The sequence below is a fragment of the Loxodonta africana genome, chromosome 3 (assembly GCF_030014295.1).
Source record: "Loxodonta africana isolate mLoxAfr1 chromosome 3, mLoxAfr1.hap2, whole genome shotgun sequence".
Classification (NCBI taxonomy): domain Eukaryota; kingdom Metazoa; phylum Chordata; class Mammalia; order Proboscidea; family Elephantidae; genus Loxodonta; species Loxodonta africana.
Genome location: NC_087344.1, coordinates 59,802,806 through 59,826,409, shown reverse-complemented (window position 1 = coordinate 59,826,409; position 23,604 = coordinate 59,802,806). Strand labels below are relative to the sequence as shown.

Below are 23,604 nucleotides of genomic sequence, written 5' to 3'. Positions count from 1 at the left end.
GGATTAGGAGACTGAAGATGGAAAGATCCAGTCACTTTTCCAAGGTCACACAGATAGAAAGAGGGGCTTAGAAGACAGGCTTTCCTATTGCCAAAATGCTTTTCTCTCTCCATAGATTGCTCTCCAGGCTAAGGAGTCAAAGAGATCAGCTCTATGCAGAAAAATGGTTTGTGAATGTTGTACTTTCAGTATTCCTCGAATCTCTGCAAGGTAACCTGGAAGGACATAGGTTAAAAAAAAAAAAAAAAAAGAGTTGTAATCTAATCAGTCTCCAAATACTGGTCAATGGACGGAAAGTGTTAACAGGGGATTCAGAGTCCCTTGGAATCCAAACACTTGAAACCAAGAAATGACACTGGGTCAGACTTGCTCAGCCCCGTAGGGGGAGGAGGAACCCTGAACAGCCATCAGGATTGCTCCAGGCAATGTCCACTACAATGGACACTGCAGCAAGCTCAACCTAAAGACCATTATTCCTCAAGGTCACAATTCTGTACACTCTGACTCTGTACTAGTGAAAAAGAAACCTTTTGAGAAGCATTCAGGCTTTCCAGTAACTTGAAGAGGGGAGCACGTGCTGACCAGTTGTCAGGAGCTAGCTAATGGTCATCTAGTACTTGAAAAAGTTATAAATTGGCCAGTGGGTTTTCTGATTAGTTAGTCCAAGTTAGTTCCTCTGTGCCTGGTTATGGGATAGAATATTTCGCTCTGCAAAGCTGTGAGTTTGGCACTGACTCTGAGATGACCCCAATGGCTGACTCTGTTGTGAGGCTCTGAGAAGCATGCCTTCACACCTGACTCCTGACCAGAAGACTCCTGGGCTATATGTCTATCTGTCTGTCTAGCTATAGTCTTTTGGGGGGAGAGAGAGCCAAATCCATACCAATGGATTCCCAACATAGCTCTACTTCATCAGACGACAGAAGAAAGTTCTGCAGTTTTTTGGTAGGGTGGAAGCAGGGACATGGCATAGTTGGGGTGGGGCAGGCCAGGATGGCGTTGAGGGGTAGTATGAAGCATCAGGGACTGCATAAAAGATGCCTCTGTTGACCTGACTGGAAGAACTCATAGTAAAGCTGCCAGAGGAGAAATGGGCTTCTTGGTCTTGACTCTGGAGAAGGCTCTGTGAATGGTGGCCAAGAGAGCACAAGGGTGGGGGTCATCGGTTCTCCATGTGGACGTCGACAGGGGTGAAGGTCACTGTTGCAGGCTGTTGGCTGCTGTTGTTGTTCGGGCCTGGGGCAGAAGGGGAGACTGGTTTGTGGACCTTGGGCTCCAGCTCCCGCCTGGTTCTCATTTTTCTGTAATGAGATACATATGCCACATTCAATCTTTCCCTTCATATGCTGTGGGGAATGGGCTTTGTGGATATAGTTCTGACGAAGACATTAATATAGATCATTATTAAATTATGTTGCTTAATTGCCAATCGCAGAATTTTACAATTGGGCATGACCTTAGCCATCAGATAGTCTGATCCTTCGATATTTTGTTTAACCTAGATTAGATATTTAATTGTATTTTTTTCTATGAATGACTTAGTAAAGTGTCATTGACTATATTAGAGACAAAATAAAGATAATAAATTTTTATGTCCAAAGTTGTTAGTGTGAGCTAAATTTTGCAGCCTCATCACACTTGCTGAGTTCATTGCTAGAAATATTTAAGAACTTTTTACATAATTGAGAAGAGAAGGTATATAAAATGTATATTCTGCTTTTCATTTCATATGCCATAAAATTTAATAACAAACGAGAACCATTAATTCTAATGTCTACAACATATTTGCTCTTGTTGGCATATCATAATTCTTTTTATAAAATTTCAAATCCTCAGAAAAGTTGCATGAATAGCACAATGAACACGGAACACCCGTCACCTAGATTTGCCAGTTGTTAATATTTTACCACTTTTGCTCTTTATCTCTCTCTCCCTGGTAAAACACACAAGCGCACGCACGCAAGCACCATGTTTTTTCACATTGTGAACCATTTGTGAGTTAGTTGTAGTCATCATGCCACTTCACCTCTAAGTAAGCCTAAGAAAAAGGGTACCCTCCAATATAACCATAAGGCAAACATTACACTTTGAGACCCTTCCATTTTAAAGATGACAAGATCGAGGCATCGAGAGATTAGCTGATTTGCCTACTTGTGACAGTGCAAAGACTGAACCCAGGTCTCAATCCTCAGACCAGGCATCAGTGTTAACAGGGTGGGGTGAAAAGAGTCTCAGAGCTCCAGCAGCCACTGAGGTTTGATGCCATTTCCTGGTTTGGGAGAGACCCATAGTGTAATATCCTAAAGATTTTTAAAAACAACTTTTAGTGTTATTATTATTACATGCAATGGTGGGAGTATTCACTTTGAAACTATATAGACTAGGTTTGAATCCCAACTCTGCCAACTGGGGTTGAGTATACTTGGGGATGTTACTTAATCTTTCTATGCCTCAGTTTCCCTACCTATAAAATTGTGGATAATAGTACTTCGTGGGGTTGTTGTAAGGATTAAATGAGTTAATAGCTGTAAAGAGCATAGAACCATGCCTGGCACATGGCTTAAGAGATCACTGTATGTTAGCTACCTTTACTAATAGTATTGCTATTATTTTAAAAGCAATGCATGTTTACTACCTGTCTTAGGTATCTAGTGTTGCTGTAACAGCAATACCACAAGTAGGTAGCTTTAACAAACAGAAATTTGTTTTCTCACAGTTTAGGAGACTAGAAGTCTGAATTCAGGGTGCTGGCTCTAGGGGATGGTTTTCTTTCTCTGCTGGCTCTGGGGGAAAGTCCTTGTCTCTTTAGCTTCTGTTTCCTGGTTCCTTGGAGATCTCCATGTGGCTTGGCATCTATCTTCCTCCATCTCTGCTTGCTTGCTTGCTTGTTAAATCTCTTTTATATCTCAAAGGAGATGGGCTCAAAACACACCCTACACTAATCCTGCCTCAATAATATAACAAAGACAACCCATTCCCAAATGGGATTATAACCACAGGCATAGAGGTTAGGATTTACAACACATATTTGGGGGGAACACAATTCAATACATAACACTACTACTCAAAAATAAGGAAACACTATTTGTCCTCTCTGGAAACCCTGGTGGTGTAGTGGTTAAGTGCTACGGCTGCTAACCAAAAGGTCGGCAGTTCAAATCCACCAGGCACTCCTTGAAACCCTATGGGGCAGTTCTACTCTGTCCTATAGGGTTGCTATGAGTTGGAACTGACTTGATGGCAGTGGGGTTTTTTTGGGTTTTTATTCCTCCTCCCCACAAAAAAAACAACTAACAATCCCACCATGCAGACATTGTTAACACTCTGCTGTGTATCTTTCAAATTTTCCTTGGGTGTGGGTGTGTGTAATTCACATGTATAATCACAATGTACATACTACTTTGTAAACTTGACAATATATCATAAAAATCTTTCCTCATCAATACATATACTTACACACACCCACACCCCCACACACACATATGGAACCCTGGTGGCACAGTGGTTAAGAGCTTGGCTGCTAACCAAAAGTTCAGCAGTTCAAATCTACCAGCCACCCTTTGGAAACCTTAGGGGGCAATTCTACTCTATCTTGCAGGGTGCTAGGAGTTGAAAACAACTCAACGACAATGGATATATATATATATATACAAAATTTTTTTTTAATGGCTGCCAGGTCTTTGATTTGGTTGTAATTATAACCTTTTTAGTTTGATTTGGAAACCCTGGTGGCATAGCGGTTAAGTGCTGTGGCTGCTAGCCAAAAGGTCAGGAGTTCGAATCCACCAGGTGCTCCTTGGAAACCCTATGGGGCAGTTCTACTCTGTCCTGTAGGGTCGTTATGAGCCAGAATCAACTTGATGCCAACGGGTTTGTTTGTTGTTTTTTGATTTTTATTTCTTCCCCCCAAAGAGTAACCTTTTAGTAAAGTGAATGTGATGGTTAAGGTTGTGTGCCAACTTGGGTGGACCATGATTCTCAGTGGTTTGGCAGTTATGTAATGATGTAGTCATACCCCATGATGTAAACTGATGTGATCAGCCAATTAGTTGTAAGGGGAATTTCCTCAGGGGTGTGCCTGCATCCAACATATATGTGGATGCTCTGGCTAAGACCTCTGGCTTTTGCTCCCTAAGAATCCTGCATCCAGCTCATCATTATCTGACCTTTAGTCCTTGGAACTTGAGCCAGTGGCCTGCCATATTGCCTGTCGATCTTGGGATTCCTGAGCCTGTGAGCCAGAAGCCTGCTGTCTTACCTGCTGATCTTGAATGTGTCAGCCTCTACAGCCTGTGAGCCATCAGCCTGCCATCTGACCTGCTGATCTTGAGTTCGTCAGCCCCTGCAGCTACATGAGTCAGGAGAACCCTCCAGCCTGTTGCCTGACCCATGGACTTGGGACTTGTCAGCTTCTACAACCGTGTGAGCAATTCCCATCAGATAAATCTCTGTCTCTCTATGTACATATATGCTTCACTGGCTTTGCTTCTCTAGAGAACTCAGCCTAAGACAGTGAATGAATTTATCTTCGTGCAGTCATATTACATTATTTTATTTTTCCTTATTTGATCCCCAAAAGTGGAGTCAGGGAGTATGTGCCTTCCAGTATATGTCACCTCAACTACTCATGTGGCCGCTCAGTAGAACCTATCAGAGGATTCCCCAAGAGAAGAGGACTGATATATCCCTGTATTACTTCCCAATTCCATACAAGCATTTACCACAGTGCTCAAAGGCATCATCATTATATTATATTTAAAAAATATTTCTCCAGGTACAAAAATGTATCATCACTGTAAAGTTCCTCCAGCAAAAGAGATGTCAATAAAGGACCCGCAAAGGATTAGAGCATTTGATGCTGGACTCACGGATACTGCTGGGCACCCACAAATGTTAGCTCCTGTCCACTCTGACTTTGCTGAGGAAACCAGGCTATTACAAAGCACAGGGCATCCTGTACCTGTTGTACATCTTCAACAGGATCAGAACCACGGTGAAGATGATGATGACAACCACCACGATGGCAGCAACGATGGCTCCAGAACCTGCGGAGAGGAGATGGGAAAGTGTAAACTCAGAGAAGCATTCAAAGCACTGGGAGGGGGCCACCTACTGTGGCACTTGACATCCCCCCACTGGGTCAAGGGAAGACAAGAGAGAGTGAGATGTACTAAGAAACTAACCCAAGTCAGGACAGGGTCACGTCTAGAGCGGCGGTACACCTCCACCCCAGCTGGGCTCGGAGGGCCATGTGCTCAGTATATCACCTGCCAGAATTCTGCCGTAGGCCAAGTTCTACTCTCAGCAGTCGGTATCAGCCCCAATATAGCTTCAAATTTCTTTTGTGAAACAGGCAAACAAAACACCCTCCCCTCTTTTTGATAATACGGAAGTAATAAGTGATTTTTTTTTTTTAGTAAAGCAAAAAGAAAGTTCTATTCAGCATATAGTCAAAAAGGCAAAGGTAGGAAACAGACAACCATGCTGTCAGAGCCATGTCTGCCCGAATCCAAGGAAATATTACAGGATAGGCAAGAATGGGAAAATGGACAGTAATAAGTGATTTTTATAGATAATTTTGAAAATATAATTACAAGCAAAAAAGGGGGAGAGGGGAATAAAAATCTCATTGCCCCAAGAACCACTGATATTCCGAACATATATACGTTCACCAGTAGGATCATGTATATGCATATATACATATTAAATATCTGCCCATCTATCTTTCTGAATGACTTATTAGTTTTATTTCTGAGAGTTCATCTTAAGGAAATATTTCTAAATATGTAAAAATACGTGCTCAATCCGAATGGAACTATGTTCCATAAACTGTTATATAACAATGTCATGATCATCTTTCCTGTAATTACATATTTTTCTTCATGGTTTTTAATGACCACATAGCATTCCATTGGTTTGATGGATCATAACCTGTTTATCAATTCCCTTTTGAGGGTGTGCGGCCCTGGTGGCACAGTGGTTAAGAGCTCAGATAGTAACCAAAAGGTTGGTAGTTCGAATCCACCAGCCACTCCATGGAAACCATATGGGACAATGGTACTCTGTTCTACTCTGTCCTGTAGGGTTGCTATAAGTCAGAATTGACTCGATGGCAATGGGTTTTTGGGTTGTATTGAGGGTATATACGTTGTTTTCAAGTTTTCACTAATAGAAATGAGGCTATGGTGAATGTACTTGTAGACAATGTTTCAGATTCTAACGCCGGTATCAGCTCCCAGTCTCAGTGTCAAATTCTAATTTTAGGTTCAAGACCAACATCCTTATCAGAAGACATATTGAAAATATCAACACCCATAACAATGTTCATGCTTGAAATCTATTTAATCCTGGGGAATTTACCTGAAGGAAATAACCCTAAATATAGAAAAAGCTGTATGAATGAAGATGTTTATTGCAACGTCATTCATATTTTAAATACAGATGTCTTAGTTTCTTAGTGAAGGAGCCCTGCTGGTGCAATGGTTAAGCACGAGGCTGTTAGCAGAAAGGTCTGTAGTTGAATCCACCAGCGGCTTCAAGGGAGAAAAGATCTGGCGATCTGCTCCCTTGAAAATTTCAGCCTAGGAAACCCTCTGGGGAAGTTCTATTCTGTCCTATAGGGTCGCTATGAGTCAGAATTGATGGCATATAACAATAGTTTTTTAGCACTGTTACAACAGAAGTGGGTGGCTTCAACAAACATATTTATTTTCTCATAATTTAGAACACTAGAAGTCCGGATTCAAGGTGCTGGCTCTGGGGGAAGGCTCTCGCTGACTGCTCTGGGGGAAGAGAATCCTTGTCTCAGCTTCTCTGGCGTTCTTCTTGGAGTTCCTTGGCGATCTCCACGTGGCATCTATCTTTCACCCATTTGTGCTTCCTCTGTGTCTAATCTGCTCTTTCTCTGTCTCAAAAGTCATAGGTTTAAGACATACCCTACACTGATACGACCTCAATAACATAACAAAGAAAATCCTATTTCCAAATGAGATCGCATCCGCATGAATAGAGGTTAAAAAAAAAAAAAGTTGCCATCGAGTGGATTCCGACTCATGATAACCCTAATAGAAGTTCCAAAATATATTTCTGGGGGACACAATTCAATCCATAACAATGGGGATGGTTAAACAGGTGTGGCATACCTACCACATGAAATAGGGTACAATAGTTTAAATGATGATTACGAAGACTATGGTAAATGGGGGAGGCACTTAGGATGACATAAAGTGTAGAAAATAGGATATATTATACACATACCCATATACACACACATTACGTTGCAACCACTAAAATATGTACACACAAACACAATGTTGAGCAAAAGACTCCAGACACAAAAGAGTGCATACAGTATGATTCTATTTAAATAAAGTTCAAAAAACAAGGAGAACTCAATCTATGGCGGTAGGCGTCAAAATAATGGGTACCCTTGATGGGTGGCGGGATAGTGGCTGGAAGGGGCCCAGAGACTTCTGGGATCCTCCTGGTGGCCTGTTTCTTGATCTAAGGGCTGGTTACACAGGTGTGCTCACTTCGTGAATATTTACCCAGCTGTGCACTTATGATTTGTATACTTTCTTGTATACATGTAATACTTTTATAAAAAGTTTATTAAAGGAAAAAAAAAAACCAATGCAAATATTCATGAGAAGAAAGACTAGACTGGAATGGAAAAAAGGAGGAGATGGGGGAACCATTATGCAGTGACTTGTTTTTTTCCTTCTGGGGACTCTGGGGATGATACTTCAACCTCAGCTCGAAAATTCTGGGGTGTGGAGGGCTGTCCTGTGAATTGTAGGATGTTTAGCAGCATCTGTGGCCTCTACCCACTACATGTCTGGAGCACCTTCCCCAAGTCTTGAGAACCAAAAGTATTTCCAGACATTGCCAAATGTCCCCCGGGAGTAGGGTTCCCAGATAAAACAGAGAACATGCATTTAAATGTGATTTTCCATAAACAACAGAGAGTTTTTTAGTATAAATATGTCTCAAATATTATATGTATATACTTATACTAAACAATTATTCATTGTTTATCTGAAATGAACATGTAAATGGGTGTTCTTTTTTTTTTAATTGATTTATTTGCTAAATCTAGTAACCCTATCTGGAGGCAGGGGAGGGCAAAATCGTCTTGACTGAGATCCACTGCTTAAGTTAAATAAAAGCAGAATCTTTCCTGTCTCTAAAAAAACGCACTCAGTGTCTAACCAAAAGGTTGGCAGCTTGAGCCCACCCAGAGATGCCTCAGAAGAAAAGCCTGGGAATCTACTTTCAAAACCTCAGCCATTAAAAAAACAAAACAAAACAAAATCATTCCCATCTTACTGACAGTGATTCTCCACTGTGCATTTCTCCTCTGGACTGTTCTGAGACGCACCTCAGCAGGCCCTGTAGGTCTCCTCACCCAGCAAGATAACCCAAGGACCCTGTCCTGAGAGCGGCCCCTTCTGAGGCTCCATGGAGGAGACACATCCTGCCATTAATCTAGCCTTCCAGCCGGACCAGAGCCAACCAGCCCTCCTGATGCAAGGTCTGGAAGATACATATGCCCAAGGGAATGGCCTGCAGTCTGGTCTGGTCAGACACCTTCCCAGCTGAGTGGTGCCGTTCATTACCGGGGCACTCCAATGACGTGTGTCAGGAAACCTGTTCCACACACACAGGTATATATGTAGCCAACTGAAACGAGTGAAATGGCCCCAAACTTCCCCTTATACAATCAACTGGTTTTCTGAAGAGGTGTCCTCAAATTATCCCTTCTGGGGACCCCTTGTCCTGGAAAATGTCTCACCAGGACTAACTCGTCCCACCTAAACCCATTTAGTCCCTCATCAGTTGATGGGATGTTTTTGCCTTGCAAAAGTAGTATGAAAGTAGCTACACTTTAAAGTGATTCATTTAGGGATATCTTACAAAAGATTTAAATTTCTATTGCCGTTTAGACTCCAAGTCTCCCTAATAAAAATATAGTAATAGTAGTGGCAATAATAATGATAAAAATCTTAATCATCATCATATACTTATCAGGGATAGTATGCACCTAAAGCTGTTCTGAGCTCCTTGCACTGATTATCTCTTTTAGTCTTCACAGCTACCTTATGCGGTACTATCAATTAATAGCTCTTATCTCCACCTTGGAGCCCTGGTGGCACAGTGGTTAAGAGCTTGGCTGCTAACCAAAAGGTCAGCAGTCTGAACCCGCCAGCTGTTCCTTGGAAACCCTATGGGGCAGTTCTACTCTGTCCTATAGGGTCACTGTGAGTTGGAATTGACTCGATAGCAATGGTTTTTTTTTTTTTTTTAATCTCCATCTTATAGATGATGAAACTGAGGCATAGAACAGTGAAGTCGTGTGCCAGGGTCACACAGTTGGCAAGTGATAGAGCTGGCACTCAGACCCAGGCAGTCTGTCTCCAAAGCCCACACCCTTGACCTCCGCACCAGGAATTGACTGTGATATCTGTCCTACTCAGGAGCTGACTATGACACCTGTCCTACCATCCCTCTTCTGACCTCCAAGCCAAGTCGATCTTACTCTTATACAGGAAGTCTTCTCCCCTGGTGGTTATGTTCAACGAGAAGAAGGTGGTATCCCCCAAAGGGGTGGCTGTGGTCATCTCGATCCTGATGAGAAGAAGAAATTTGGTTTAAAATCAGAATAAGCCTTATTATTCCTCTATGATACCTCTTTTTGGTCTTCACTGGATAACTTAGAGAATATTCAAGCATGTCGCTTCTCTTAGCAGCAATACAAAGCCCTTTGCTAGATCCTGTGGAGAATTACAAATCATGCCTGACATTTGTGAAGAACTTCAGTTTTCAAGGCAGTTTTAATTCATTAAACAATATTAATCGAACTTCTCCTAAATGTTTCAGACAGAATGTCTGAGCTGATCTTCTAGAAACCTTGTGAGGTAGGTTATTATTTCCATCTTACTGACAAAACTGAAGCCCCAAAATCTTCATGGGGAGCCCTCAAGTTTCCCTAGTAGAATTTAAGGCAGAACGCCTGTCTTTCATTCTGGAGGGCCTTTCACCGCTCTGCAACAATGGCTGAAGTAGTGTTTCTGCTTTCAAAGGTTTTATGGTCTAAAGAGGCAAAAAAATAACAAGATGAAAAAATTAGCTATGATTATTAAGCAGTCAGTGTCAGGAGCCACTGGGTTGAGAAGAACGGGCCTTGAAGAACGGGCGTGGTTTGGGTGGGCAAACAGGAGAGGCGAGAGGACAGAGGTCAGGCTGCACAAAGCCCTCAACAGGAAAGGAGTTATTGCTGTTGAGCGTGTATTGTGACCAGGCTCTGTCCCAGGAGCCTTCACACACTATCGTTGTTGTTACTTGTTATCGAGTCAATTCCGACTCATGGCGACCCCAAGTGTGCAGAGTAGAACTGCTCTACAGGGTTTTCAAGGCTGTGATTTTTTGGAAGCAGATTGCCAGGCCTTACTTCTGAGGGGTCTCTGGGTGCCTGAATCACCAACCTTTTTGTGCTCCCATTTAATCCTTTCAATCACTGAAAAGTGAGTATCATCTGCATTGCGCTGCTGAGCAAACTGAGGCTCAGAATGGCTGAGTGGTTTGGCCAAGGTCACACAGCAAGGAAGAGGTGGAGCTGGGCCTTAAACCTAAGTTTATTCTTTCCCTTTGGTTCCCATTAGGAATCAAAATTCACAATCCTGTAATCTTCCACTTGAAGAATGAGCCAGGCGGTTTGCAGTTAATATGACGTCGCGACAACAGAAAGCAGTGTTGAAATTCTCTACCAACAGTTATATTCTAAGTACAACAATATTATAAAGAGTTCCTCTGAAGGAAAAAAAAAAAAACCCACTGCCGACGAGTCGGTTCCGACGCATCGCTAGGGAGCAAGAAAAGAAAGGACACAACACCAGGTTTTGCATCAGTATTTCAGAGACACACTTTTACGTCGGCTGCTGACAGTGTGGAGGTCCGTGAGGTGTCTGCATGGAAGGAGTTATCCAGGCTTGTTTATGATCCTAAGAAGCCTAAGGCCTCCACACGGTCGTTCACTCCATCTGCTGGAGAAGAGATACTCTACACATTTAAAAAATATTTATGCAGAAATTTGTTCTCTTTTAATATGGTAGGATTTTTTTTTAATTGTGCTTTAAATGAAGGTTTACAGAGCAAATTAGTTTCTGATTAAACATTTAATACACATATTGTTTTGTGACATTGGTCACCAACCCCATGACATGTCAACACCCTCCCCTTCTTGACCTTGAGTTCTCCGTTACCAGCTTTCCTGTCCCCTCCTGCTTTCTAGTAAAAGGTAGAATTTTTTTTTTTTTTTAATTATGGAGAGTAAAAGCCCATGTATCTACCACTCGGATTTAACAAATGTTTAGTCATATTTTCTTCTTTATTAAAAATATAAACATTTCAGACACAGGTGAAGTCCCTTCGTACCCTATCTCAATCCCATTTTCTCCCTCCCTCCAGGTAATCACTACCTTGACGTTTGTATGTATTCGTCTCATCAAAGATTTAAAATATTTATTACCTGTGTAGGAGCCCTGGTGGTGCAAAGGTTAAACGCTTGGCTGCTAACCAAAAGGCTGGCAGTTTGAACCCACTGAGAGGCTCCGTGGGAGAAAGACCTGGCGATCTGCTCCTGTAAAGATCACAGCCTAGAAAATCTTGTGGGGCAGTTCTATATCGTTACATGGCTTTGCTATGAGTCAAAATTGACTCGAAGGCACCTAACAACAACTACACATATATATATCCATAAACTTTGTATATGTTGTGACTTTCCATATTTACTGAACTAATGTTAATTGAGCACCTACTAAGAAGCCAACCATGGTAAGTGCTAAGAACACACTACAGGCAGTCCCTGGATTACGAATGAGATCCATTCCTAAGTCTGCCTTTAAGTTAATTTTATAGGTGAGTTGGAACAGGTACCTACTGTTCTTATTCAGCATCAGTTAGTCAAATGTTTGCCTTAGTATACAGTATGTATTATACCTTTCTATGCATATAAAACACTTAGGAAATACTGCCAACCCACGAAATGTTTTCATGAGTGTCTCAAATTAGTGCGTGTGTTCATGCTTACAAACTGTTGCATTTAACTCAAGTTTTTTATCGTGCTTCGGATGAAGATTTACAGATCAAATTAGTTTCTCATTAAACACTTAATACACGTATTGTTTCGTAACATTGGTTGCCAAATCCACGATGTGTCAACACTCTCCCCTTCTTGAATTTGGGCTCCCCATTTCCATTCGTCCAGCTTTCTGTCCCCTCCTGCCTTCTCTTCCTTGCCCCTGGGTTTGCGTGCCCATTTAGTCTTGTACACGTGGCTGAGCTACGTGTATTATTATTTGTTTTATGGACCTATCTAGTCTTTGGCTGAAAGGTAAACCTCAGGAGTGACTTCAGTACTGAGTTAAAAGGGTGCCTGGGGCCATACTCTCAGGGTCAAATTTTTAATATAATAGGCTTGTTGGCAGTCCACTCTTAAATACGAGTTGTCTGTAAGTCAGACGTTCATAACCCAGTGGCTGCCGGCGGTGAAATAAAAGAGACAAACTCCTTGCTTTTGGAAGTCTACATTCTAGTGAGATAGACTGTAGGTTTGATCATGTCATTCCGGGGCTCAAGAAACAACCAACGCATGCCCGTGCTTTGCATCTGGTAGTAAAAGCCCTTTACCGGCTATTTCCACCCTCTACGTCTAGCTTCTCGGCTACTTACAGCCAGCTCTGCTAAGCTGCTGTCACAACGGACCACTCCATCTTCCCCCATCATTCCATCTTTGCTGTCTCTGTCTGGCTGCTCCAGGCTCTGGTTTCCCCAGGTCCCCACAGTGGGACTCTCCTGAAGGGAACTGAACCAGCACCTCACCTGAGCCATCCTTGGAATTGGGTCACGCTGCACTCAGATGGGGGTTCTGGTGGCTGTGGCTGTCCTGGAGGTCTCGCATTCTCACAGTGGCCCTCTGTGGCCTGGCCCTGTTCATCCTTACCTTCTCTGCCCTTCTGTAACCCAGGGGCCCTGCCTGGAACCCACCTAGCTCTTATCTGTCCCCTTCTCCTGAGAGAAGATCCTCAGGTCTCCCACAAGGAATGGTAGATCCCTGAAACCCCACGTGGCTGTGCCTGACCTCCCCATTCCTGTCAACTCTTCCTTCTGATTGGGCTTCCTGTCTCCCGACCACCTCAAACAGACCCAGGTCTGCCATGTTCCACTGCCCACCCCCAAAACAAAATGAACACATCCTTCAAGACAGCCCAGCCATCCCTTTAAGAAGACTCTCACTCTGACAGAATGAACAAGTCTATCCTTCATACTCCCAAAGTAGCACTCCAAAAGCCTTGCTCTCAGCTGCTCTTCTGATCTTTGCCAGTGGAAGTTTGCTCATCTGTAAAATAAGGTAGCTTTCCCCAAGGGAAATGAAGGCTATTGGCAGATATGGAAAGTGTCTTTACATGCTCAATAAATGGAAGTTTTTAGTATTATAAAAACCAAAAAGCCAAAGCCATTGCCATCGAGTCGATTCTGACTCATAGTGACTCTGCAGGACAGAGTAGAACTGCCCCGTAGGGTTTCCAGGGATTGGCTGGTGGATTTGAACTGGTGACCATTTGATTAGCAGCCAAGCTTTTGATCACTGTTCCACCAGGGCTCCTCTTTGCAATATAGTGGGTATTAATGCATATTTGCTGAACTAAACTAGAGACAAGTATGGGCTGGGAGCTCAAAATGAGGACAAATTCTTTCTATAAAAATAAGTATGGGCAAATACGAGAATTTGGAATGAAGGTCCTACCTAACACTCCACTCCACCCTTATCACCAAGGAGAGATGCCCACCCCTCACCTTACCCTATTCCCCATCCGTGAACATAAAGGGTTTTAGTCGCATTTGCCTAAATCCTCCACCTTCTACCCCAAAAAACATCAAGCTGACAAGACTTCCAGTGATGCTTTCTTATGATTTCTTTTAAAAACAGAAAAGAGGTGCAAATAGGTGGCCGCTAATCAAGGGTCATGTCGTGAGAGAGACACATGGCTCAATCACTAAATAAGACAAACCCTACCCATGGATGCATCCACCATTAAACCACACTCACAAAAAGTGACAGAAGCCGCCATCCGAGAGCCTGACAGGTGCCAAGACCTTGCGCCAGACATTAAAAAAAATCTATAACCTGATGTATTTAACAAAATGACCACATAAGACAAGTTTTACTTTCCCCTTCTTTCAAACAAGGAATCTGAAACTTGGGGATATAGAGCTAACTTGCCTAGCTCACACAGAGAGGAAGCCACAGAGCTGGGGCTTGAACCTGGGTCTTGCGAACTTCAAAGCCTGCATCCTTCCCATTACACCACTCTGCCCCTTATATATACCTAGACAGGCCCATGGCCAGTCACTACAAGAACACATACACATACACACACACTGACCGGTAATGCAGCCACCTAAGGCCACTAGGACACAGGTGGGGATGCCCACCTGGGTGCTGAGTTCCAAGTGCAGACTCCGTTTCAGATGGGGCCAGCTACTCTTCTTCAAGAGAGAGCAGTGAATGATCTCAGAGCATATCTTGCCTCACCTCGGGACTGAGGGCTCTCAATGACATCTCTGTTCCTGCCACACCAGAGAGGGTGGGAGGGAGAGTAGTGAGCATTGATGGCCAAGGATGTGGGTGTTTTCATGTATGGGGCCCCAGAGACTCTTGTTAACCAAGTGAGGTCCACTGGGGGATTTCAGCATCAAACATGTCCATGACCAGGGTCCATGGCCATAGAAAATGGGGGAGAGGTGTAGAGAAGTTAAAGCTGGGTTCCACTGACAGAGGTTAATTTAATAATAGTAAGTATGTGCGCCAGGCATTTAATCCTCACACTTACTTGGTAAAGAGAGCAATCACTATGTCCATTCCACAGATAAGCAAACTGAGCTCACCAGGCTGTGGTAGGATTCAATCCAGGGTTTGTCTGATATCACAGCCCCTTTTCCCTAAACTCACTAGACAATATCCCAGTGAATGTACAAGGTATAAATGGCCCAGCATACAGGGCCCAAATCAATGTGGGGTTTTTATAAGAGAATCCATACAGGCTGGAGTGCAGTAGACAGAGCCAGAGACCTTGTCCTAGGCCCCTGACCCTGATTCCTACCCAACTGGTCCTTGGATACACTCTGAACCCTTCAGCCAAGGCTTAATCACATTTACAAAATCTACAAGGAACTACTGTCTCTTGAGCTGTTTACAGATGGCCCTATGTGGAAGGTCAGTTTGGGAAACAAATGGTAGGGGCTGCAAAAGGGTAAGGGAGTCAAGGTCATTTGCTCACTGACCCAACCCTCTCTAACTATCCTTTGGTCAAGTATAAGAGCCACATCTAGAAGATAGGTGTCGCCAGACCGCACTATCCAAAATATCTCTCCTACCACTCTGACCCAGTGTTACCCTCCTTTCCTCTGGCCCAGCTTTGAAGTTCTTCCCTGGATAAGACAACAAGGACACTAGTACCCCCAGCAAGTCCCAACTCAAATGATCAACTGTAACTCAGAGTAGGTAACCCGTGAAAGTCCTCCAACCCACCGAAACATTAGGGCTGATTTCTCCCAGTCACTTGAAAGACAGGAGATTCAGCATGACTTGATTTCTTCCATAGACAAGAAACTCACTACTCCTGAGCAGCCCCTTGAGTTACTGGGATGCTTTATCAGAATATCAATCCTCATGTTGGAGCAAAAAATCTCCCTTCTTCTAATTTTCACCCGTTGGTTTTAATCCTATCTCCACACAGGTAAATCTGCTCCTTTTTCCGCATGACAGCCTGTCAGGTTTAAAAGCACTTATTTGTAGGAAATGTTGAACTTCCATGCAGAGAACAAGGTTAAGGTAGAGGATGTCCAAGCAGCCGACAGTTTTACCTCCTACCAACAGGTGGCTGTAGTGTGTCCTTTTGAATTTACCAACTAACGGTTGGTAAATGTCCTGTTAACCCCACCTGTTTCTACATAGAGGTGGCCTCTGCCCTTGAAAACAGCAATTGTATGTTCCCTGAGGATTTGTTCTCCAGACTAACATTCTCAGCTCCTTCAAACATTCATTAGGGTCATGGTATCACTCATGGGTCTCTCATTCCTCTGTGTGTTAATGACTCTCTTAAATATGGAACCCAAAACTGGACACACAGCCCCAGAGGGTGCCTGAAATATCCAGAATAACATTCTTCTTAGTACTAATCAGACCTGAGCCTGAGCTCTACCACTTACTAGCTCTGTGGCCTCAGCTAACTTTCTTCACCTCTGGAGCCTTGGTTTTCTGATCTGTAAAACAGAAGTTATAATAGTCACAACTCCATAGGCTTGTCATCAGAATGAAATGAGATAAAGCATGTAATTTATTCAGCACGGGGGCTGTGCACCAAGCCTCCTGATATTATCCTTGGATTGATGCAAACAGAAGACAGCTCATTAGCTTTTTAGGCACCCACAGCACATCACTCACAGACACGCTGCCGCTACGCTCCCATACCTTTTTCAGACTATTCTTATGCTTGTTTGTGGGCAATCAAAGCTCCAGGATCCATAAGTGAAAGGACATGATAAACTTCACAGTGCTATGGAAATGTAAGGCAGGAGCAGCAGTGAGTTGGAATTGACTCGATGGCAACTGGTTTGGCTTAGTGGTTGGTTCCCAGAAATTAGGAAGCATATTTTCTGTTTCACTTACTCATCCTTCCTCCCATCTTCCCATCTTCTAGTGTATCACGTACCGCCATCCCCCATCCACGGGGCACACGCTCATCCTTCTACCCGTTTGTCTATTTGGCCTGTCATTCATTCAGCCAGTGCCCACCATGTGCATAGCCCTGAAAGGATTCAAAGAAGGGACTGCAGGGATCACATCCCTAAAGCTCAGACAAAGAGGATGAGAAATGGAATTGTTTCCTTTCAGAATATTTCCTTTGACCAATATTTACTGGGTATCATCTCTCTCACACCTCCGTGCCTAGCCCAGCACCAATCACAGGGAGGTGCCTGGCCAATATCACATCGAAGTCCCATGTAACAAGCGGTGGCCCGCAGATCTGCACATCTGGGTTCCATGCCCACCACAATGTGAAGTCTTATTCACTTCCCCTGCAAAGTGATGGCTTGAACATCTTTTGTTTCTCCGATTTTTGTGACCCTAATTTTAAGAATACCAGAAAGATGTTTACCTGTGTTTTACTGACTACGCAAAAGCATTCAACTGTGTGGATCCTAACAAATTATGGATAACACTGCAAAGAATGGGGATTCCAGAACACTTACTTGTGCTCATGTGGAACCTGTACATAGACTGAGAGGCAGTCGTTTGAACAGAACGAGGGGATACTGTGTGGTTTTAAATCAGGAGAGGTGTGCATCAGGGTTGTATCCTTTCATCTTACTTATTCAATCTGTATGCTGAGCAAATAATCTGAGAAGCAGGACTCTACGAAGAAGAATGTGGCGTCAGGATTGGAGGAAGACTCATTAGCAACCTGAGATATGGAAATGACACAACCTTCCTTGCTGAAAGTGAAGAGGGCTTGAAGCACCTACTGATGAAAATCAAAGGATACAGCCTTCAGCATGGGTTACACTTCCACATAAAGAAAACAAAAATCCTCACAACTGGAGCAATAAGCAACATTATAATAAATGGAGAACATACTGAAGTTGTCAAGGATTTCATTTTACTTGGATCCACAATCAACACCCATGGAAGCAGCAGTCAGGAAATCATATGACCTATTGCATCAGGAGTATCTGCTGCAAAAGGCCTATTTAAAGTGTTAGAAAGCAAAGATGTCATTTGGAGGACTACGGTGTGCCTGACCCAAGCGATGGTATTATCAGTCATCTCATATGCATGCAAAAGCTGGACAATGCCAGAACAAACAAGTCTGTCTTGGAAGAAGTACAGCCAGAATGCTCATTAGAAGTGAGATGGTGAGACTTCATCTCACATACTTTAGATATGTTGTCAGGAGGGACCAGTCCCTGGAGAGGTACATCATACTTGGTAAAGTAGAGGGTCATCGAAAAAGAGAAAGATTCTCAATGAGATAGATTGACACAGTGGCTTCAACAATGGGCTCAAACAGCAATGATTGTGATGATGGCGCAGGACCAGGCAGTGTTCCCTTTTGTTGTACATAGGGTCGCTATGAGTCAGAACAGACTCAACGGCACCTAACAACAATAACATTTATAAGGAAATGTGCCTCCAGGAGCTTCCAGCTCAAGACCCACAAGTATGATAAGCTCCATGTACCAGGAGTTATAAATATCCATCTCAGATGAAAGCGATCACAAGGCAGATTTTGCCTAGTGCCAAAAGGGCAGCGCAGGCAGTGCCAGGAGTCAGTGGGAGGAAGAAACCTGTGGGGGAAGTGGTTGAGACTGACCCAGAGCTGGAATGTGACCTGCGGCTGCCACTTGCCCCTCAGTCTTTGGGCCCCCAGCCAAGGGCCCAGTTCTCAAGAGTCCTCAAACCACACCTGAGCTCTAAGCATCCCATTGTCCCCTGGGGCAAGGTGGGAGACACAAGTTAGAGTTTATGCCCCTTGGTGAATTTGACAGAGGAAAGTAATTCCACCCCGACCTTTTGCCAGGAGGAGAAGGGAGCTAACATTTAAGGAGACACAACTGAAGAGCCAGGCACTGTGCTTTCACACACATTTTCTCATTCAGTCCATACAAGGCCGGCTTTGTAATCCCTATTTTGCTGACAGGAAACGCAGGCTCAGAGAGGTAAAGTGACTTGTCCAAAATCTTACAGCAAGTGAGAGGGAGAACTGTATCTCAACCCAGATCTTCTAGCTCTAAACTGTCCCCCGGCTGCCACGCCCCAGGAAGTAAGCAGTATTCCTGGGGACGCTCAGGGGATCAGAGGCTCTGCTTGGGCAGCACTCTGCTCACTATTCTTTCTACCTGTTCATATTTTGAGTCTGAGAGGTACAGCAAGGCCTCAGAGCACAACAGGGTTTCTCAACCTTGGCACTATTGACATTTGGGCCAGATAATGCCTTGTTGTGGGGTCTGTCCCATGCATCGCAGGATGTTCAGCAGCATCCCTGACCTCTCCCCACTCTATGTCAGTAGTCCCCTCCTCCAAGTTATCTCCATACATCGCCAAGTATCCCCAGGGGCAAAATGGTGGCCTGGTTGAGAACCACTGGCGTAGGGCTCTCACGTCTCTCTTAGCAGTTTCCTATCCCCTGGATCCAAAAAGGTTTGGCCAACAAGGAAAATGTCCCATCTGCACTCAGATCTGTGGATAGACCAACCAGTAACTGAGGGCGCCTCTGCAACTGTCGCCCAGGGAAATCTGTAAACCTTGAACCACAAATATCCCCTGAAGTCTTCTTAAAACCAAACACTAAGTTAGCTTAGTTAGTAAAGAATGTCTGCCTCAAGCCTTGTGCTCTTTTAAAGAAGTATCTATATGGGATCATATTGACAACAGCCACTCGAAAGGTTAGACAGGAGATTTAGGGGGCAGTGAGTTTATGTTACCAGGGGAGGAACAATTCAGAAAAGGAGGATGGGAATGGTTGCACAACTCAAAGAATGTCGTCAATGTCACTGAATTGTACACAGAAACTGTTGAATGGGTATATTGTTCTGTTGTGTATATTTTCAACAACTACAAAAAATAAATTGTTAGAAAAATAACTGATAATGATAATGCTGATAACCACAAACACAGCAACTACCATTTTCAAGTGCTTCTATGCACCTGTACTATGCTAAGTACTTTATGTGTTTTCTCATGTATATACTATCTGTGTTTTACAGATGAAGAAGCTCAAGGTCAGTGAGGTTAGGTAACTCTCCTAAGGTCTCACCACTAATGTATGACAGACCTAGGATGTATTAGTTTCCTAATAAATTACCATAAATGTAGTGGCCTAAAACATCGCAAATTCATTTTATTACCATTCTGGAGGCTAGAATGTCCCAGTGGGCTAAAATCAAGATGTTGGCAGGGCTGTGTTTGCTTCTGGAGGCTCTAGGGGAGCTGTTTCTTTGCCCTTTCTAGCAGTGTTGGCTGCCTGGATTCTTTGGCTCGTGGTCCCCTCCTCTGTCTTCAAGGTCAGAAGTGTAACATCTTCCAATCTCTCTCTCTGTCTGACCTCTGCTTCTATCATCACCTCGCCTTCTCTCTCCCTGACTTTCTTGCCTCCCCTCTTACAAGGACCTTTGTGATTACATCAGGCCCATGCAGATAATCCAGGACAATCTCCCACATCAAAACCCTTAATTTAATCACATCTGCAGTGCTGTAAGGTAACACATTCACAGATTTCTGGGGTTAGGATGTAGACAACTTTGGGGACCATTATTCACCACACAGGATCTGGTCTCTTATCTGTCTGACTCCAAGGTTTGTGCTCTTAATCTACTCCTGCCTCCTCTACAATGCCTGAACACAGACATAACCCTAGGCCAGGTGCTGTGGGGAACAATGAGGTAGGTTGGACATCAGGAAGAAGAATGTGAGAAGTACTGTGAAAAGGGGATAGATAGAGATGCCTGGAGCTGCTGGTCCTTCTGGGGCCGGGGCCTGGGAAGTGGGCTCAGAAAGCAACTGGGTGGGCTTAATTCCCACCCTGCTGAGCAAGCTGATTGCATGCAAATCTTAGCACAAATTCAACCCCACCCTCCACTGCCCCTCACACCCCCAACCTAACTCCAAAAAACATCTGTAGCACATCCTATCTTGAAGGACCTCCCTCACCCTCACTGGCCAGGATTCTGTTCCATTTATGGGATTTGCCAGTTGACTGGTAACCATTCTCAAATTTTCTTTTCAAAACCTCCTCCCTGCCAAGGGCTGAGAAGGTCTTTCAGCTTGTTGAAGTCCACTCCCCCTACTTCAGGTTTGCAAGGATGCCCTTCAGCTGCCTGGCCTCCATGAGCCCCGTCAGTCCCTTGACAGAACAGATCAGTTGGCCAGGCTGCCCCTCTCCCCAGACAGAGCCCTGAACTCTTCCAGCTGCTCCCAGCCACTGCAGTGACTTAGGATTGGTTTCTCTGAGCTTCTGGGCAGAACAAGTTCCTTCCCCCACAGAAAACTACAGGTAAGAAGGATAAATTCTGATTTGCCTCATCTTGAGGAGTCCCTGGGTGGTACACATGGTTAATGAGCTCAGAAGGTTGGAGGTTGGAGTCTACCCAGAGGCACCTCAAAAGAAAGTCCTGGCAATCTACTTCTGAAAAGTCAGCCATTGAAAACCATACGGTTTTCAGAAGACCAGAAGAACTAGATGGTGCCTGGCTACCACTACTGACTGTTCTGATTGGGGCCACAATAGATGAACCCTGATAGAAGGGGAGAAAAATGAGGAACAGAACTCAAGTTCTTAACAAAGTCCAGACTTACTGGACCGATAGAGACCAAAGGACTCCTTGAGACTATCATCCTGAGATACTCTTTAAACCTTGAACCAAAACTAACATCTGAGGCCACCTTTTAGTGAAATAACAGCACAGCACACAGAATAAAGGATTTTATGGTGCTCTACTAAAAAACAAACATCTATATGAGACCAAAAGGTCAACAATTACTCTAAAGCAAAGATGAGAAGATAAGGGGGCAGGGAAACTAGAGTACTGGAAATGGAACAACCAGAACACAATTAAAGAGAATGTTGACTTATTGTGAAGAATGTACCTAATATCATTTAACAAATTGTATAGAAATTGCCAGATGGGAACCTAATTTACTGTGTAAACTTTTACCAAAAACACAATAAAATATTATTTTAAAAAACCCTACTGAGTACAGTTGTACTCTGACACACATGAGGTCACCACAAGTTGGAATCCACTTTACGGTAACTGCTCTTTTTTTCCTTTATTTTGGGAGAAACAAAATTTGAGAATCTGTCTTTTTCTTTTAAAAAAATGAAGGAGAAACTTCTGATTAAACACGGCAGAAGGAACACAGGTATTTATCTCTGCTTCCTCCTGAGCCCCCACACAGATGACAGTAATGCAATCAAAAGGTGTAAATCCATGAGGTCGAAGTGAACAGGAGGGAAGACAACCACATGTGAGAGAGGTCAACCCAGTCTGAAAGCTGGAAAAGCGGATGGTTGAGTGTGACTTTTTTTTTTTTAGGAGACTGGGAAGGGCTGAGGCTGGCCTGAAGCCTGAAGAGTGGGGAAACCAATAACAACTCATGGAACAGAAAAAGCCCCAGAGAGACAAAGGAACGGGTGACAACAATGTCACCAAAGGATGGGGTGCTGAGTGGGGCTGAAAAGAGGGAGATAAAGTTTGTGAAAGGAGCTGTTCAGCTTCGTTCTCTTCCCCCCACCCCAGTCCTCATTGCCAGAGGCCCCCTGTACCTCTGCACCAGTAAACGCAGTTGCCATCAAGTTGATTCTGACTTGTGATAACCCCATGTGTGTCAGAGTGAACTGTGCTCATAGGATTTTCAATGGCTGATCTTTTGGAAGTAGATCGCCAGGCATCTCTTCTGAAGCACCCCTGGGTGGACTTGAACCTCCAACCTTTCAGTTAGCAGCTGAGTTGAGTGTGTTAACTGTTCACACCATCCAGCACTGCTGAGGGAGAGGTTACTCTCTGACTGAAAAAGGGGCTGAGGGGAAGTCTGAGCCCGGCATTGTGGGGCTCCTCTAGTTTCCTTAAGCCCAGGGCTTCCTGAGCACTGAGAGCCAGGCTTAACCTCCAGGGAGGAAATCCGAAGAGAAGGCTCTGGGGAAACTGACCAGGTAGAACTATAGGTAGTGATCGACAGTAGAGAATCCTTCAATGAAATGACCAGGTTCCTGCCCAATCAGCCTCCTACCCAAAGCTTCCAATGAGTTTTTAGTGCCTTACTCTTAAGTAGGAGCTGCCAGCAAAGGATCAACAAGACCTTTACAAAAAGAGCTTCAAACACGATAAACAGCAAACAAAACAAATGAACAGATGGAGGTATTTAAAGCAAACAGAGAATGCAAAGAGCAGAAGAAAACTTCAAAGGATAAAAATCATAATATCCTCAGAGAGATATTACATTTATAAAACAAGAACAGGATGCTCTAAGAAAGGAATATTCTGGGAATAAGAAAGGGTGCTAGGAAATTAAAAAATATGACAAAAGAACATGGAATTACACATGGAGCAATTATTGAACTGGTGAATGTTTTGTTGTGTATACTTTCACCACAATAAAAAAAATGACAAAATAAATTTTAAAAAATTCAGTAGAAGTGTTGGAAGATAATTGTGAAAATTTCTCATAAAGTGAAACAAAATGATACCAAAAGCAAAACCAAACCCGTTGCCGTCGAGTCGATTCCAACTCATAGTGACCCTATAGGACAGAGTAGAACTGCCCTGTAGGGTTTCCAAGGAGTGCCTGGGGGATTCGAACTGCCAAACTTTTGGTCAGCAGCCGTAGCTCCTAACCACTACGCCACCAGGGTTTCCACAAAATTATAAAGTAGATGAAAACAGAAGGTTATTCCAGGAGGTCCCACACCCTGGTAAGAATTCCAGAAATGATTAAGCAGAGAAAATCAAGGGGAGGAAATCATCAAAGAAAGAATACCGAAAAAT

At 43.6% G+C, this 23,604-nt stretch overlaps 1 protein-coding gene across 1 annotated transcript in view; it reads right to left on the bottom strand.

The window, feature by feature from the left end:
- Positions 1–265: 265 nt before the first annotated feature.
- The window catches only part of NCMAP (non-compact myelin associated protein), a 48,315-nt gene continuing 24,976 nt past the window's right edge, over positions 266–23,604 (bottom strand). Inside the window, exons 2-4 of the mRNA XM_003415244.3 lie at positions 9,539–9,627; positions 4,961–5,045; positions 266–1,301 (exon numbers count right to left, since the gene is read on the bottom strand). Coding sequence (XP_003415292.1) covers positions 1,160–1,301; positions 4,961–5,045; positions 9,539–9,620 — 309 coding nt within the window. The 5' untranslated portion in view covers positions 9,621–9,627 and the 3' untranslated portion in view covers positions 266–1,159. The remainder of the gene's footprint in view (positions 1,302–4,960; positions 5,046–9,538; positions 9,628–23,604) is intronic.